The sequence below is a fragment of the Phocoena sinus genome, chromosome 6 (genome assembly GCF_008692025.1).
Source record: "Phocoena sinus isolate mPhoSin1 chromosome 6, mPhoSin1.pri, whole genome shotgun sequence".
Classification (NCBI taxonomy): Eukaryota; Metazoa; Chordata; class Mammalia; order Artiodactyla; family Phocoenidae; genus Phocoena; species Phocoena sinus.
In genome coordinates, this window is record NC_045768.1 from 75,551,216 (window position 1) to 75,570,690 (window position 19,475).

General features: G+C 35.4%; 1 protein-coding gene across 1 annotated transcript in view; it reads left to right on the plus strand.

Moving 5' to 3' along the window:
• Positions 1-502: 502 nt before the first annotated feature.
• IFT74 (intraflagellar transport 74) overlaps positions 503-19,475 on the plus strand; it is an 80,284-nt gene continuing 61,311 nt past the window's right edge. Inside the window, 8 exon segments of the mRNA XM_032636066.1 lie at positions 503-583; positions 5,327-5,465; positions 8,937-9,072; positions 11,253-11,301; positions 12,845-12,943; positions 13,110-13,166; positions 15,541-15,604; positions 16,865-16,926. Of these exon segments, the coding sequence (XP_032491957.1) occupies positions 5,346-5,465; positions 8,937-9,072; positions 11,253-11,301; positions 12,845-12,943; positions 13,110-13,166; positions 15,541-15,604; positions 16,865-16,926 (587 nt within the window). The 5' untranslated portion in view covers positions 503-583; positions 5,327-5,345.

Sequence of the window (19,475 nt, forward strand, 5' to 3'; positions counted from 1 at the left end):
TTTTAATTCAGCCCTCACAAAATAACTCTGAAAGGAAGCCTAAAGGTGTAAAACTTTCAATGAAATGAAACATGGTACCAGAATCGCTTCAATACTTAAGGCTGTATCGTCTATGTTGTATTCCTTCCTTCTAACAGGAAGGAAACTACTACTTATGAGAAACAAAAAGACTGTACAATGAATGCTGCCTACCACGGAATAACTTCAAATAATTCTTATTAAAAAGTCTGATGTATTACAAATGATGTTACACAGCGATATGATAAAACTCGCTGGAGTGAGTTCAGGTCACGCACACAATCAAGAGAGGTTACTCTGATTACAAAGAAAACCAAGGTTTTTAAATAAAATATTCTTCCTTAGCCAACTCGCCGTTTTCCCTGTCTTCCAGAGGTATCGAGGTAACAGAAGTTAGTCCTCAAACCTCGCGAGAGCATTTCACTCTCGCTTCACTGAGCGAAGGCCGAGGATTGGCCAATCAGGAGGAGGGGGCCTCACCGCGACCAGCCCCCGTTGCCGGGAGACGCGAAGGCAAGCGGCCACTAGGGGTTAGGCCTTGAGGGCCCAGGAAAGCTGCGCGCAGGTGAGCGGGGCGTCTCGGGTGAGCTAACGGGTTCGCGGGCCCGACTAGAGGGCTACGCGGTGGTGGAGGGCTCGGAAAGAAGTGCGAGTGCCCTTGAGTCGTGCGACTTCGCTCTTTCCGCGCCCGGCCGCGGAGCGACCTCCCTCCTTCCGCGCCCTCAGCGCTGGCGGAGGTGAGAAATCCCGGTCCCTCTTTGCCTCCCTTGCCGATTATTTTACCCTTGGAGATGCTGATGCGCTTCAAACAAAATAAATTCAGCTCTTAGGTGTTCTCCTCCGCCAAGGAAGTTCCATTTATAGTCCGGCAGAGCGTGAGGAGAGACCTCAAACAGTCCCTTGTGGAGACCTGCGAAGGCGAGACCAGAGGGAACGATTCGAGCGCCTCAAAGATAAAGTTCACTGTGGGCTGAGGGATTTTACTCGAAGTAATAATAGATTTCTGTCTGTTGGTCAGAGCGGAAGGGACTTAGCAACTTTCCACTTCTTCCTATATGTTAAAATGGTTGATTCGGGGAGGATAATGATTGTAATAATTAGGAGCCAGATGTTTCATGTGAAGTATCTGGAATCGTCACAACGGCTGTGCAAGCCAGAGCTCGCTTCCACACTGCAGATAAGGAAACACGTCCAGAGAGGATAATATGGCTGGTAACTGACGGAGCTCCGTTAGCATCCCTAAACTTTCTGGAACCTCTTTGGTTGTGTGAATAACCCCAGCGATTGTGTGAACATTTGAATGACTAACCCCGGAGTTAGTGGCATATTTGTTACTAGTGCCTCTCCCTTTTATTTTACCCGGTGGAACTGATCTAATGCTAACTAAACTTCTTCCACGATAGTAAAGCAGTGGCAAAGAAAATCAGGTGGAAATTCTATATATCGTACATTTTCTTAAAGTTCCTCAGGAAAGCTGGATTAACACTGACTAATTCTGTTGGAAACAGGTTTATTGTATTAGCTTTCTCTGGGAGAAACCGTTTTGACCACAGACCTTGTCTGCCTTTCAAAAAGTTGTTTCATGAAACTCACTTTTCTATTTGCAATAATAATAGTAGTAATTTTACTACTTTGTCCGAAGAGTTCAAAATGGCAAGAAAATAGAATCACTGAGCTAGTTAGAATGCGAAGGTTGTAAGTTTGGCGTGAACATATTAAATATAAAGTGATAATGGGATATCTGAATAGAAATTCCCAATAAACAGTTGAAAACTTAGAATTGGTGTCCAGTTTAAAGGACAGAACAGGAGATACTGATTTATGAGTAATCGGCCTAGTTCAAGTTATAAGAAAAGGATGAAATATTATGGAGAGACGAGAAGTAATCCAAGGACTGATCATGAATGATGCTAAGGAAAGCCAGGGAAGAAGTACTGGGCATGGGCTATAGAAACTGAGAAACCATTTTAGTTCGAGAAATGATTTGTTTCCTTTTTAATAATTCAGTAAATTTTTGTAACTGGCAATGCCTTCATGTGGGAGGAAATTCAGATGGTACAAAAGAACAGAAAGTTTTTGCCTGGCCCTGAGATATATGCTGGGGATATAAAGATAAATAAGATCCAGCTCTTGCCTTCAAGGTAGAGAAATACTTAAGCAGATTATTTCAATTGGTGTGATAGGTCCTGGGATAGAGATGTGTATGGATCCATCGTAGCATTTAGGTCAGCCCTGTAAATTCAAATTGAAAAAGGTGAGGGTGGTTATGGTCTGGTCGTTGAAGGATTCCTAGGGAGGATAACAGGCAAGATGTGTGTTATGCAAGGGGACCCCTCAGGAGGCCAGTATAATAATCCACTTGAGTCCATGAGGCCATGAGCAGTACTATAGGAATGGGGAGGAAGTTAGATTTTAAACATTTAGGCATAAAATCAGTAGTATTATTTCATTAGCTATGGGAAATGAGGGAGAGGGAGAAATCAAGGACTACGTTTCTGACTTGCGTGGCTAGGAGTTAGTACCAAGAGGAAGAGCAAATCTGGGGGAGATGACAATGAGTTTACATTTAGATATATTTATTTTGAAATACTGATGATATATTGAAGTGGAAATGTCAAGTAATTATTTGGATATAAACACCTTAGACTGTGAGAAGTCAGGACTGGAGATACGGTGTTGTGAGTCATTAGCTTATTGTTAAAACCCTGAGTGTAGATGAGGTGGCACAATGAGAACTTAAAGAGGAAAAAGAAAAATAGACTGTGGATGATATCTTGAGAAATGCTGCTAATAAAGGCACGTAGAATAAGATGGAGACTGAAAAAGGAGAAACAGGAGGGGAGTGTCACGGAGATGGTTTCATGTAGGAGTGGACACCAGTAACAGAGAGATGACATTTACATTCCTAGCTGCATTGGCAGGAACCATTTGAATGGAATAGTAGGAATCCAGGAGATAGAGGAAGTGGAAAAAGTAGAGAATAATGGATATAAGCTATTTTTTAGAGTTTGCCTGTGTAGAGAAAGGACATATAAAACTGTATTAAAGGTGGTTTCAGGATCAAGAAATTAGTTTTTAAGGTTAGGAAAGAATGGAACATGATAACAGACTGAAAGAAAGGAGAAAGTTTAAAGACATATGTAAGAGCTGGATAATGCCCCAAAGGAAATTGGGGCAGGGGTGAGGGAGAAGGAGGTTGGTAAGGAGAGGGAACTAATGTCCCAGAGGTATGGGATCAAGAGGATAAATCAGAATAGAGACTGATCTTGAATGAAAGAAAGGATGGCTATTGAGATTGGAGGTCAGGGTGGATATAGGAAAGTTTATGTGCTCCAAATGTGATAGATTTCATGTCTTAATTTTCTCAATTATGAAATTGAGTCTCTGCTGAGAGTGGCAGGAACAGACTTAATTAGAAAAGTGGTTAAGAATTGGAATCATCAAGGACGGAGTAGCTTATAAAGGATTAATAAAATAATTTCTGAGATGAGGGTCCATCTAAATTTGGTTACTATGGCTTTGCAGTTCTCCAGCCTGTATAGTCTTGGGATTTCCATCAACAGTGTTCAGCAGTCCAGGTTGAATGTAGAGAATGGTTTCTGATTTTGCCAGAAGGGTTGAAGAAGAGTTCAAGGCTGCAAATTTGTTGATGGTGCTCCTGAGACAGTAATTTAATATTGAGAAGGAAAGGAGTCCTTGAAACTGACCTCCTCAAGGTCACTAATGGTTTCTTGGATGGGGATTCCAATGGACATTTCAGTATTCATCTTACTTGAATTCCCAGCAGAAAATGGCATTGACCATTCCTGCCTTTTCTTGGCATCTCTGACACACACTCCTGGTTTTTTGTTTGCTTTCTGAGTCTTCGTTTTCAGTCTCATACTAGTTTCTCCTCTTCTGTGCAATCTCTAGGTATTGACATTCCTGAGACCAGAGTCTTGGGCACTCTTTTTCTCCATATTATCTCTCTAGTTCAGTATCTTTAAAGCTCTTTTAAACATGACCTATAATAGGACATATATTTTACATTATAGACCAGTATACACATATGTGTAAATTTATATAAATATAACTGAAAAAGAATTTAATGAAACAGTACTCTTCCTATGTGCAGTGAACTCCCTTGTATTTTCTATTTTATTTCATATTTAAACCATATTGGTCATAACCTGCTAAATTGTTTTCATAAGCTACTAATATAATAGGTTGTGACCCATAATTTTAAAATGCTATTTTAAATTATTAGCCCAAACTTTAAATAATAATATATTCTGATGAGTAAAGGAGGGGGCTGGTAAACTGGGAGAGAATGAGTGAATAAAGGAAATAGTTTAAGGGGAGGTGTAGTGAGAATAAAGGTGAGAAAAAGGTAGAAGGAGAGGAAATTAAGGCCAGAGAATAAAGTGTTTCAATTAAGATATTTGAGATGAAGCAATTCCAGATGATGACAAGCTCCAGCTCTGGCCATGGCTATGAATGACTAAAATAGAGTTGAAATGATTACTGAAATTTAGGTCAGGGAACTGTGAAGCTAGAATGTTACATATTGAATCCAGTATCCATATGGAAGTCATCCAGGATGTTGGTGGTACTGGAATAGAGGACTGTGAACAAAAGACTAGTAAACATGGGGGAGAGATTAGGAGGTCCCTAGATAAAAGCAACCAAGAAAGATGCAAGGCAATATAGTTGCATTATTTGGTCCTCAAAGGAAGAGAATCCTGTTTATTTTTTTAAAAACTTGGAAGAATAATGTTTTGACAGTGACATAGTGGAGCAAGGAGGGTGCGGTGTACTCCTTTGCTTTGGAATTGTGGGACAGGAAGCTAAAACAGCTTTCACTACCAAAAGCATTTTCAGGAGAAGACGGGAACCTGTTAAGGCAAAGTGTAAAAGGAACTATTTATAATAGGATTGAGAATATAAAGGAGTTTATTATAGACCAGAAATCACAGAGAAAATATCGGCAGAGAAGAAAGATACTGGTTTTGCCGGGAGAGAGGAAGCTTACTAGAGTATGGGGTGAGAGTCCAAGAGAGAAAGATATCTAGAGGGGCTTGCATTTTGATAAGATAACAGGGAAATGAGGAGAGCATATTGTAATAAATGACTTCATGGTTCTAAATCGAACATTAATGTCAAATCTGAACAGAATTAAAGCAAGCTCAACCTTGTACGTAGTGATACCTGGAATGGCAATTTGCAAGAAAAGTCATCATGGATTAAATGTTTGAAGGAAGGGTATGCAGGTCACTACTATCTTGCTACAGAAGATACCAAAGGAGACCTATTCCTTGTTTCCAAACAGTGGTTAAAGTGAGCAGGCAATGGCCAGTAATCACAAACCTTCAGCAGCTCGGCCTGTTTCTCGAGGTGGGATTGGATTGACAGGAAGGCCTCCTTCTGGAACACGGCCCCCATCAGGAAATATTCGAGTGGCAACTGGAGTAAGTTTAAAACAAATAATTGAAGTTTTATGCGTATATCCTGGTAGAATTTGGAAAGCTTGTCTATAATAAGAGATTCTTCTTTGTTTTTCTTTATAAAGAAAACATACTATTATATAAGTATGTTTTCTGGAAAACATCTAGAAGTATAAATGTGGGAGAATGTTTGAAAGACACTGTTATGAGAAAGAGGCCTGCTCATGCTGATATTCAAATTTATTTTAAAGCTACAATAATTTAAGTGGTATAGTGTATTGGTGCCAAAACCAAGTGAAATGGAAAAGACCAGAAATGGAATCGGGCGTGTAAGAATTTAATTAATGATTAAGGTGACATTTCAAATTAGTTGGAAAAACATGGAGTATTCAGTAGTGCACTCAAATAACTGGTAAACCATTTGTTTTAAAAAACCAAATCCCTCCCTCACACAGAATTCTAGATATTTTAGAAATTTTATATTTAAAAAATGAAACCATAAATGTATTAGAGGAAAATATGGGTAAGTATTTTGTATAAACTTGGCGTAGGCTAGGCCTTTGTAAAAATAACAGGAAACATCGAGTACTGGAAAGGAAAGTATTTTTATATTTATATATTTGAATTTAAAAAAATTGAAAACATCATAAAAAGGTTAAAAGAAAAACGACAAACTGGTTAAAAAAAAAGTATTTGCAACATATATGTCATACATAGAATTCAGACTCTTAAAATGAAAAAGGAAAGTTTACTCATTTGTAAAAGCTCTTTCTGTATTAAAGCTATAAATCCTATGTCCAATCAAAATTCCTTGAGATTTCTCTTGGGGTAGGGGAAGGAATATCATTGTAAAACTATTCTAGCATTCACTTAGAACGGTACAAAGGCAAAAATAAGAAAAAGTACAATACTCTAATATAAAAATATAAGAAGTAAAACAGTGTTCTGGTTGCTACAGCAGCCTAGAAACAAACTAGTAAATGTTAAGAGCTTAATGTAAGATAGAGAGTGTCATAAATCAGTGAATCAGTAAGAGAAACACACCACATTAGAAATAATTGGTAAACTTTATAAGCTGATAATTCTAAGCAGAATAATACCCTGTAAGGATAATTTATTACATTTTCATTATAATTATAATAGTGAAAATTTGAGAACAGCCTAAATGGCCTTACAACAGGTTAATCTTAAATAGATTATGATATGTCTATCCCTATAATCGGCTATTAAGTAGCCTTTAAAAATTATTTTCAAAAAATATTTCAGGAAATAATATATCTTTATAGTACAGTATTAAGTGAAAAAAGCAGTGTGGTGTCCGTTTAACATAAAGATAGATATATATATTTACATTTACATAGAAAGAAATGAATACACCAAAATATTCATAGTTATTTCTCTGATGCTCACAAGAGATGGTTTTGCCTATCTCAAGGTGCGTGTGAGGTACTCAAGCTCGGACAGTAGACTAATTGCAAACTAGAGATAATGTTGGGTCCTGTGTTTAAATAATAAGAAGAGCAGCAATTTTTGGAGGGAATAATTTTGTTAAAGTTAGGTTTTCTTTAAGTTTTAAGATTTTTCTAGAGTTTTAGGTAATATTATCAACATCATCAACTTATACTGAAATGATTTTTCTAAAGTCTTCATATATATGGTACTGAGCGAGGGTATCTTTTTCTATTATTCTGATAGTAAGAATTTATGCTTGTTAAATATTTATAAAAGGAATCTGAAATATATTGGCCACCTACTGTTTGCCAGGTGCTTTAACTAATTTTTGCAGTTACTAAAATAGTAATGCTTGTTGTAAAACATGCAAAGGAAAAGTGTCAGAGTTCCCTCCTTCTACCTCAGGTATAACCATTGTCTAAGGTGTGATGTATATCCTTCTAGACCTTTTTCTATCCATTTACAAACACTAACACACATCCATATATAATTGTATGGTTTTAGTATTTTCCAAAATGAGGACAGTGCTATATGTATACATTCTTATTTCTCTTGTCCTTTTCTTTCAATAAGGTATTGTAAATATATTTCTGTGTGAACACATGAATACCTACTCCATTCTTTTTAATGTGTGCAGTTTTTTTTTGGCGGTACGCGGGCCTCTCACTGTTGTGGCCTCTCCCGTTGCGGAGCACAGGCTCCGGACGCACAGGCTCAGCGGCCATGGCTCACAGGCCCAGCTGCTCCGCGGCATGTGGGATCCTCCCGGACCGGGGCACAAACCCGTGTTCCCTGCATCGGCGGGCGGACTGTCAACCACTGCGCCACCAGGGGAAGCCCTGTGCAGTTTTAATTTATGCTTTCTTCTCTATACTTTCATCTGGTAAATTTTTTTATGTGATATAGTTATTTGAGTAGCTGTCATAATTATGCTTGCATAGAGCCAAAGAGGAAATTATTCAGAAGGTTTATCCAAGGAGAGATTTAGCATTCTTTCCCAAAGATCACTCAGGATAATCCTGAACTCATTTCATTTGAATTTGTAGTTGACAGTATTCCTGTATACAATGTATTCTTTGGAATGTGTTACTGTTCCTGGCCCCCATACTCAAATTAATTACCAAGTACTTCTCAGAGTCACTTGAGAACTATGTTAGCTGATAGAATTTGAGGCTACCAGCTAAAAGAATTAAAAACAATCAAAATCAACCAGAATGGTTGTATCTAACCTCTATCTAAAATTTCTACTACATATTTAAATCTACTACTTTATTCTTTGACAGAGAGTGAGAAAAAAGAAAAGAGGGAAAGGAAGATAAACAAAAGAAGGATATCTTGGAACAGTTTCAGGCTGTCCTTTATACCTTCCCATGCCTGTACATACTATATGAACTGACAAGAAGGGAGTCTTTTGACCTTTCCTCAGGGTGTATAATATTACATTAGATTCTGCAGACCTGAAGTAGAGAATCATGTAGAGTAATAATTATGAATGCTTGCTGAATGATGGAAACTCTTTAATACTTATATGGCTATCTTGTGATGTAATTATATCTTTTCTTCTCAAGATGAAAATTTCTTTATTTTTTTCTGATTTTAATGGTAATATATACTTACTGTAATAATGTTGAAAATATGAAATTATATAAAATAAAAATGAACTATTATATCATTATATAGGGATTAACTTTGTTACTATTTTTTAATGTAATCCTCCAGACTTTATTTTACAGAAATGGAATTATAACCATTTCCTATGATTAAATAAGAACAAATAGGTGGACATTTTGCTCCTTTCCAGTTTGGGAGTACTATAAATACATCTACACATAGAATTTTAAATTTTAAAGAAATGTATTATTTAATTATCATAGAATTTTAGAGGTTAATTTTATTTAATATTTCAGACATTTAAAATGTAAGGAAAATTTTACAAATTATATAGAATCTTAGTTTTTTTTAATATTCTCTTTGCAGTCTTAACAATATTAGAGGCACAGTCTTTTTCTTGTTTATTAAAGCTGAATCTTGTTTGTCATTTAGATGCCACCTGGAACAGCAAGACTGGGCTCTCGTGGTGGTCCCATAGGGACAGTAGGAGTTCTGTCCTCTCAAATCAGAGTTGCTGATCGTCCTGTGACACAACAAGGTTTGAGTGGAATGAAAACTGGGATGAAAGGTATCTATTTTAAGAAGATGAGTGTATTTTGTACAAGTATTACAGTATCATATTACTAAATCAGAATTGTAGACTGAAAGAGGCTATTTTACTCAATTCTTATTCCTTGATTCACAAAATTGTAAGGGTTAAATAAAAGAATGAATGTGAAAATTCATTGTGAACTAGGGAGTTATATACATATATTAGCTATTTTAATCTTCATTTTTCTTAACATAAAAGTTTGCTATAACTTTTCCTAAATTGAAGTATAGTTGATTTACAATGTCATGTTAATTTCAGGTGTACAGCATAGTGATTCAGTTATATATACATATATGTGTATATATATACTCCTTTTCAGATTCTTTTCCCTTATAGGTTTTTACAAAATATTAAGTATAGTTTCTTGTGCTATACAGTAGGTTCTTGTTGGTAAACTTTGCTTAACTTGAAGAAATTTGAAATAATTTGAAGAAAAGAAAAGCTCAGGAATAAAAATTAGATTTCTAGTACTATATAGAAATATTCTGAAATACTTTTTTTTTTGGTTTCTATACCAAAATGACACTGGTAAGGTATTTGTGTATTTATGAGTAGTGAATCAAGAATTGTTACTTTTGGTAATAATATTCCATTATAATGCTTAAGTAAGGAAGTGAGGCTAACGCATAGATTTATATACTACATCTCTCATTATGCCTCTCTGTGTTTAGAAAGGCATAATAATATTATATGTTATGATTCAGAAAGTTGGTCTATAATATATATATAATTCAAAGCATGGTGAACTGTTTTATAATGAGCTTTTTATTTTCTGTATTTGTGCAAATGACTTATCAGGGATGAAGATACTCTACTGGTACAAAATTAATTATAAGATGTCATACTACATTCTGTAATGCAGTATATCATGCCTTTCAGGAGACTTAAATTTTCTTACTTGTATTATAATACCCTTAGCTCACTAAATATTAAAAACCAATTGATTACTGGACTTCCCTGGTGGTCCAGTGGTTAAGACTCCATGCTTACGATGCATGGGGTGTGGGTTCAATCCCTGGTTGAGGAGTAAGATCCTACAAGCTGTGTGGCGTGGCCAAAAGATGAGAAAAAAAAAACAATTGATTATTTAGAAATGCTTGCTTAATAATTATCAATACTGTGAAGGAAAATGAGTCAAAATTTTGTAGTTGTTTAGTCTTTAAAAATGTCTTCATAGAAGTGTTTATGTTTAATGTTATTTAAAAACAAGGGTAAGAAACATACTACAATTCTATAGAGAATTCATCAAATTTTATTACTGTGTTAATTTCTCCTTTAGAACAGGACCAGTATCATTTAAGATAGTAATTTTCTACTTCAAAGCCTTGTGCGAAAGAGTTCTGATTGTTACCATCATGCACCACTATCTGCTGTGACTTTTGCTCTTACCTGTTCCAGTTTCTCATTTCCCATTCTAGTGAGACATTCTCTCCCTCTTCTCAGCATAGACCTCAGTCAGTACTCCCTAGCCGTTTCTCTCATGCCTTGCAGGGCACTTTACCTCTCTCAAGGTTTGGGACATTTAACCTAGGAATACTTTTTTAGTCCTACTGAAATGTAAGATTATGTTTCTTTCTAAAAAGTCTGTGAAAATTTTATGTAAAATCATAATATCTTGCCTACATTGAGAAATTTGTAGTCTAAATCTGCGCTGTCCATTATGATAGCCAATAGCTATATGTGGCTATTTAAATTTAAATTAATTAAAATTAGGTAAAATAAAAATTCACTTCCCAGTAGCACCAGCCATATTTCAAGTGGTCAGTATTCCCATGTAGCTACTTTATTGGACAGTGCTGCTATAGAATATTTCCATTGTTGCAGAAAGTTCTTTTGGTTAGCCCTGTTCTAGACCCCCTTAGACCCAGTTTCCATTCAGCCAACCTGACCTGTAGAATCCACTGTTTTTGTTTTTGTTTTTTTGAGTCCATTGTCCTGACACTCTTTGTGGTCTTAATTCAAGCTTCCGTTATGTCATGATGCTAAGATATTAGTTCTCTTTTCTATTTCAGTGCTTCTTCCTTATTTTCAGATTTACTGGGGCATTTGTGAGTACTATTAGAGAGCTGTTGAGTGTAATTCTGGTTGTGCTTTGGATTTGCTATTTTGATGGCATTTTCAAACTGAACACTAATACTTAAAAAAATGTTTTTTAGGTCCCCAGAGGCAAATTTTAGACAAATCTTATTATCTTGGGCTTCTTCGGTATGTTAAATACTTTTTTTCTATGCATGATCATGAAGTTTTAACTACGGTACTTATTAAGATAATTAGGTTGTAAAGCAATTATACTCCAATAAAGATGAAAAAAAAAGATAATTAGGTGTCTGTTAATTCCTAAGAATTTTGTATTCTAACATCATTTTTGGTTAATTTGGCTGTAAATAGATGTCATCACAAAATGTGATACAGTTAGGCTGAGGTTTTAAATTTTATGTATTTGAATGTATGTGAACTATATATTTCAAGTTCACTGTTTTTCATTTAATAATAATAATCTTTTATGCTTCTTTCACTAGTTATTCTGAAATATATTATTCAAACATATATGAATATTATGTATTAATGATATATGTATTAATATGTATATGTATTAATGGTAAAATATATATGCTTATTTATAATATATTTAGTACAGAGTTTTAAGTAGGTATGTATTTGGTCAGTTGCTATAAATGTGGCCTAATTTTAATTAATTCATAAGCTTTGTTATATATCTCTAAGTATGCAGCTCTAAATTAAGAACGCTTTTCTCTTTCTATACCTACCTTTTTCTCTGCTCAGGTGTCCTACTTTCTTATCTCCATTTTTCCATTACACTTTGTTTTCTTGTTGGCTCATCCTCTATATCTTCTTTCTCTCTGAATTGCATTCCATTTAATGCATCCTTGTATCGTGTCCTGAAAGCTCTGTTTTCTTTCTTAGTCCTTCTTAATTCTTTTGTTGTTCAATTACCTGAATCCTTTTGATTCTCAAACTGCAGAAGGCAATAGGAGAAGGATAGGTTTTCTCCATCTGTCCTCAAAGTTGACATCAGTAAGAAAGATAGTGAGGCCATCAGTTGAATAGCATCTTTTGATATCCAGCCACTTTTTAATCAAAAGAAGGGAAGGTGATAGAGCTGTTTCTCATCATTGCATTGCCTCTCTTCTTCAGGATTTGTGCTTCTGTATTAAAAAATACTTTTACCTATTTGTGTAGTTGACTGTAGAGCAGTGGTTCTCAGTTGGCAGTGATTTTGCCCCCCAAGGAAACATTTGGCAATTTTTAGAACACATTTTTAGTTGTCATAATTAGGTTTGGGGGGGTGTGCCACTGGCATCCAGACCAGAGATGCTGATAAACATCCTACAGTGCACAGAATACCACCCACCTACCAAAGTATTATCCAAAGACCTAAAATGTCAATAGTGCTGCTCTTGAGAAACCCTGTCCTAGAGGGTAGCAAGAGCTGTAAGGGTGACAATTAGGTATCTACTTCTGTCTTAGATTGTACCAGTTTGCCCAGGTTTCCATACCAGTAGTGTTTCATCTTTCTTAATGAATAGAGAACCTGTATCAGTTTATCAGTTGGGATTATACCTCCTTAATCAAATAAGCCACTTAAATTGTTTTTCTTTTTTTTAGTGAAATTTCACAAAACCATTATATTATTGTTACACATTTATGAAAAGTTTGTTTTGTTTAACTAGAGAGACTGTTTTCTGGATTGGAAGTATTACTGACTTTTTAATTTCTTTTCACTTAGAAGTAAAATAAGTGAACTTACAACAGAAATCAATAAACTTCAGAAAGAAATAGAAATGTACAATCAAGAGAATTCAGTATATTTGTCATATGAAAAGAGGTGAGTAATTTTGCAGTTAAAGTATGCAAGATATGTTTTTATTCTGAGTAACATTTAATGTAGTATGTATCAGGAGTTTAATACTGAATTTGTAGTTATACATAATATTCATAATGTTCATCTGCCTATTTCTGTATTTATGAGTGTTTTTATTTTATGTTTCCAGAGCTGAGACTTTAGCTGTTGAAATCAAAGAGTTTCAAGGACAACTAGCAGACTACAAACATGGTATTTGTTCTTTTCTGAATTTCTTTTGAATATTTTCATTGTTTTTTACCAGTTTAAAAAATGTTATTTTAAATACCAAATAATACATGAATACATATGTAGTGAGAAAGATTGAAACCATAGAAAGTGTAGATATTAAAGTTCGCTTTGCTTTCTCCCTCCTTTCCCTCCCCAGAAATAATTTGGCTTAACAGATTGATAAGTATTCTTCAAGCCTTTAAAAAAAAAAAAGAATTTATCAATACTTAAAAATACAGAAACATGCACACATTTTTTCCCTAACAATGTTAAAATAATAATTTTTAAAGTAGATAAAATTTATTGGGTACTAGCAATGTCATTACTTTAAAAATGTTTTTGTCTTTCTATGGAGTGTTGTCATCATGAAATTTTAAAAATTTAATTACTTAGTCCACAAATTACCTTCATCAGTATGTTTCATTCAAAATACAGTGTTTGCCTTCTGTCAAAATAGAGTATCTAACGTAAACATAGTTTTGCTTCCTAATGTGGACTTCCAGAAGATGCTTCCTAATGTGGATTTACAAAAGAAATGATCCCGTTGGCAGTGTTGATTACTGCCTCAATCTTTGGGGTAATCTTGGTCCCATGAAAATTTCTAGTGGCAAAATTTTCTTCCTTCCTAGTCTGTAGGTACTTTAGGCAGCAGTGGTCTCTGGACTTATTGAAAACTTTTATCTCACTTCTCCAACTAAAAAATAGTGTTACAGGGCTTCCCTGGTGGTGCAGTGGTTGAGAGTCCGCCTGCCGATGCAGGGGACACGGGTTCGTGACCCGTTCTGGGAAGATCCCACATGCCACGGAGCGGCGAGGCCCGTGAGCCATGGCCGCTGAGCCTGCGCGTCCGGAGCCTTTGCTCCGCAATGGGAGAGGCCACAACAGTGAGAGGCCCGCGTACCACAAAAAAAAAAAAAAAAAAATAGTGTTATACAAAATAAGAAACATGCCACCATAATGGTTAGGTAAATTATGATATACCTACTTGATATTGTTACATTGTACTCATAAACAAAATTTATCTGATTATAGTATATTGTAATTTTCACATTTGTTGGACTTTATAATCCATAATATTCTGTAAATGATGTTCTGTTCTAAATATGAGAAAAATAGTTTTTTTGTTTGTTTGTTTTTGTTTTTGCGGTACACGGGCCTCTCACTGTTGTGGCCTCTCCCGTTGCAGAGCACAGGCTCCGGACGCGCAGGCTCAGCGGCCGTGGCTCACAGGTCCAGCCGCTCCGCAGCACGTGGGATCTTGCCGGAACGGGGCACGAACCCACGTCCCCTGCATCGGCAGGCGGACTCTCAACCACTTGCGCCACCAGGGAAGCCCAAAAAATAGTTTTTTATAAAATACAAAAAGACATTAGATGAAAGGGATTTTTAGTTGTACTAGAATGCATTAGGTAAGTTTACTTAATATAAAAATATTAATAACATGTGAAATATGCTATTTGTAGGTTTTTCTCTGATACAGAGAAAGCAGTTAGTTAGCCAGATATCTAACATATAGTAAGGTCTCAATAAATATTAGAGCTCATTAGCACTTACTATTCATATCACAAGTGAAAAACGTGATATATAGTAATTTATATTACATTAGGAAAGCTTAGTCTTTTAAAATCAATTACATCCAAATAGTTTGCTTTTAGTAGCCTCCTGTTCAGATTCTGGCTCTACAACCTTGCTAAATTTCTGTATCTGCAAAATGTGGACGAAATATCTACTTCATAGAGTAATTGTGAAAATTAAGTGAAATAATACATCTAATAAGTTCAGAACAGGGTTTGGTACAAGGTAAATAGATAAATATGTTTGCTATTCCTGTCATTGCCTAACTCTTTGAAGTACACTAAACTAGTGTTCTATTTGTGCCTTGCCCTGCTTTTTTAAAAATTTTTTTTTTAATTTTTAGAAGACCAAGAAAAATCATTTTACATTTACACTGGTGTAAATTTGTAAATCCGTTAACATTCCTCCCCCCTGAAAAGAAAAAAAAAAGAGAGAGTGAGAGATCTTCCCCCAGATTTTGTCTTCTCAGCATCCTTCTTTATAAGCTCAGACATCTTTTCAGAGCAGACAAAGCTCTTTGAGGTACGATCAGCAGGAAGAGTAGTTCATTACTGCCTACTTTTCCACCCTAAAGATGTAGTTTATTGATTGCCGTAATTCATAGTGTATGCTTACTTAGATAGCTCAATATTTGTTTTTGTCTTAGAATGTAAAGTACTTGGAAGTATTAATACTTAAATGACTACTCATTAGTTGTAAGATTGAATACCTATATATGGATTACAGAGAAAATTGTATGAAGACTAATATAATATGGTTTTTTTGTACTTTCTTTTTTAGTTGGTAGATAAACTTAATACCAATACGGAAATGGAAGAAGTAATGAATGATTACAACATGGTAAGAAAATTTATAAGTATAAGCGATAGATCTACATTGCCTCCAAAACAAAGCATTTATATCTAGAAATAATTTGATAAAACCTTATGTACCTTGGAGATAGGTATTACTCTGATCCTAAATACTACTGTTATAGTTGAGTTCCTTTAGTTGCTCTTTTAAAATTTCTTCCTGTTGGTTGGCTCTCCCAAGTGGATGCTTCAGTGTCTTTCTGCAAGGCTGTGTTTAAACTGGTCTCTCACTAAGCATTAGTTAGGGAGTCCCGTCTACATATATATTATGTATATAATATACATAATATGTATTATGTATATAAACTAGCTTCTATATAAATTAGTATATATATATACTAATTGTATATGAATTAGTTTGCAATACTTCTGGTTAATGTTTGTGGAAATGGAGCTGAGTACTCAATGAAGAGTTTTATTAGAAAGGGAGAAAATGAATAGTTACCATATGATGCCAGACATAATACTACTTTTGATTAGTAAATGAAGAATTTATGTTCAGTGGTCTTGGATTATTTGGTAGAACAACAGTAAAATGATAATTGCTAGCTTAATTGATTATAAACATTTGGAAGAAAATAACATACAACTTATAGCATAGTTTATAATTTATTTATACAATCAAAGCCTATTTTATAAAAGATAGGATTTATAGAATGACTTTTCTAAGTGGGATTCTGTTAATAAAAGCATGATAATGTAGTGAAATTATTCTTAGCTTTAAAACACAGGAGAATTCCTAATTTAAAAACTGTATTTTTAACGCCAAATGTAAAAAAGTAAATCTTTGTGTTTTCTTAGTTTTTGAGATGGGTCCAAATTCTAGGCTGAATATGCCTCAGGTAGAGTCAACTAGGAGTACTCAGGTAAAATCCTAAATGATTTAAGAATACAACTTTGCATTGGGTGTAAATTTAACACATATTACTAATCAACTATTGAACACTTAAAAAAATCTTGAAATTCTGTTTACATTAATGAAGTTTACATTAGATTACTTGACAGATCAGTAAACAATGAATATTTTTGGTGTGAGATTACAATGCCTGGTGAAAAAGACCATTTATTTGTATTTGGTGTTTGTAGTGGTTTGTTAAATGAAGCATACTGTATTTTTTAAAACTTTGCCTGTGGCATTATGATTGTTATAATAATCTCTAATTGGTTCATAATCAGAACAACCTTTAAAGAGATAGTTTGGCCTAATGGTAATTTTTATCAATAACTTTTGTGTTAACTCTTTATTCAGCTTAAAGCTCAAAATGATCGAGAAACACAAAGTATGGATATTATATTTACTGAAAGACAAGCGTGAGTACACTCCATTTAGAAATCAAACAGATTTATAAGTAACTTGTATAAGGTAGTTTAACTTCTGAGCCATTTAATTCTTTACAATTTTGTTAATTGGTTTTTCCTGATATATTCTTTATTTTAAAAAGTTGAATATTTGCAATACAAATTGTATTGTTTATGTATCTTATCTTCATTCAGAGAAATAAAATTTCTACGTCTTGGAGTTTAAAATCTAAGATGGATAAGAACATCTTCATCTCTACCATTTGCAATTTTAACTTGAGCTCTTTTTTTAAAAAGATTTGTTTATTATTTATTTATTTATTTATTTTTGGCTGCATTGGGTCTTTTTTTTTGAACATCTTTATTGGAGTATAATTGCCTTACGATGGTGTGTTAGTTTCTGCTTTATAACAAAGTGAATCAGCTATACATATACATATATCCCGATATCTCCTCCCTCTTGCGTCTCCCTCCCACACTCCCTATCCCACCCCTCTAGGTGGTCACAAAGCACCGAGCTGATCTCCCTGTGCTATGTGGCTGCTTCGCACTAGCTATTTATTTTACATTTGTTAGTGTATATAAGTCCATGCCACTCTCTCACTTCGTCCCAGCTTAACGCGTCGGGTCTTAGTTGCGGCACACGGGATCTTTGTTGAGGCATGCAGGATCTTTTATTGCGGCATGCAGGCTCTTCATTGTGGCGCACAGGCTTCTCTCTAGTTGTGGCATGCAGGTTCCAGAGCACGTGGGCTCTCTAGTTTGCAGCACATGGGCTTTAGTTGAGGCACGTGAGCTCAGTAGTTGTGGCATGCAGGCTTAGTTGCCCCGCGGCATGTGGGATCTTAGTTCCCCGACCAGGGATCTAATCCTCCCCCCCTGCATTATAAGATGGATTCTTTACCACCGGACCACCAGGGAAGTCCCTAACCTGAGCTTTTTAACTAATTCGAATTATGAGATTTAAGCCCCAGTCTAATGAAATGCACATTATTATTCAGTGGGCTATTTATGTTATTTCATTATTCAATTATTAATTGATAATTAGTTGTTATATTAGTAATCTAATCATAGATGTAGATTATTTGTGCATCTTTATATATAACCTGGTTAAAGACCAAATACCAAGTAACTTTGAGTTTCGTTATAAGGTAAATGTGGCAGTGACAGTAATGACTACAAAGATAATAAATGGATGTAGTGTAGTTATCTTAGCCCATTTGGGCCGCTATAACAAAGTACCATAGACTTGGTTACTTATAAACAACAGGAATTTATTGCTCACAGTTCTGGAGGCTGGGAAGTCCAAGATCAAGGCACCAGTATAGTCCTATTCTGGTGAAGGCCCTCTTACTGGTTCATACCTAGCACCTTATCAAGGTATCATCACATAGTGGAAGGGGCTATGGAGGTTTGTGGGATCTTTTTTTTTTTTTTCTTTTTTTTTCAGTACGCGGGCCTCTCACGGTTGTGGCCTCTCCCGTTGCGGAGCACAGGCTCCGGACGCGCAGGCTCAGTGGCCATGGTTCACGGGTCCATTGGCTCCGCGGCATGTGGGATCTCCCCAGACCGGGGCACGAACCCGTGTCCCCTGCATTGGCAGGCGGACTCTCAACCACTGCGCCACCAGGGAAGCCCTGTGGGATCTCTTTTATAAGGGCCCTAATCCCATTCGTGAGGACTCCACCCTTATGACCTAATCACCTCCCAAAGGCCCCAACCTGCTAATACCATTACCTTTGGTGGTTAGTATTTCAACATATGAATTTTGGAGGGACACAAATATTCAGACAACAGCATTAGTTAACATAATTATTCTTTATTGACTTTTTGATCTTAATTACTGTCTAAAGCAGTGCAAACAGAAGATGAGCTATTTTGTACATACTAATACTGCACACATTTTGTTCCATAAACTTATCAATATCAATTTCCTTGAGAAAAAGGATAATAATTAACCAAAATTATGTAACATCAAACATACTGTCATATTACCTCTGCATGTACAGTAAATATTTGATGAAGAATAGGATTTTAAATATAAGGATGAACTATTTGAAGGATAAATGTAATTTTCTATTGATGAAAAACAAAGGAATCTCATTTTCCCCATCTATCATTTGATGCTACTGTAAAGTGCTGTCTTTTTTTTTTTTTTTGGCTACACTGGGTATTAGTTGTGGCATGCGGGATCTAGTTCCCTGACCAGGGATTGAACTCAGGCCCCCTACATTGGTAGCACGGAGTCTTAAACACTGGACCACCAGGGAAGTCCCTAAAGTGCTATCTTAAAAATTACAAATATACTGGAAGTCTCTTCCCTTTTACAAAGAAAATTCCATATTCGTGGTGACCAAGCACTTACTTGAAAACTTCCTTTTGTTGTTGTTCTGGTTTTAGACCATTTAGCAAATATTTATCATTTACTACATATAAAATACTTTCCTAGGTACCTAAAGAATAAGAAATAATAAGCTATACCCTGTTGAGGACCTTATATAGTTTAGAACATTTAGGTCCTCATTTATTTCATCATTTATCTGAAAAGTTACGATACCCAG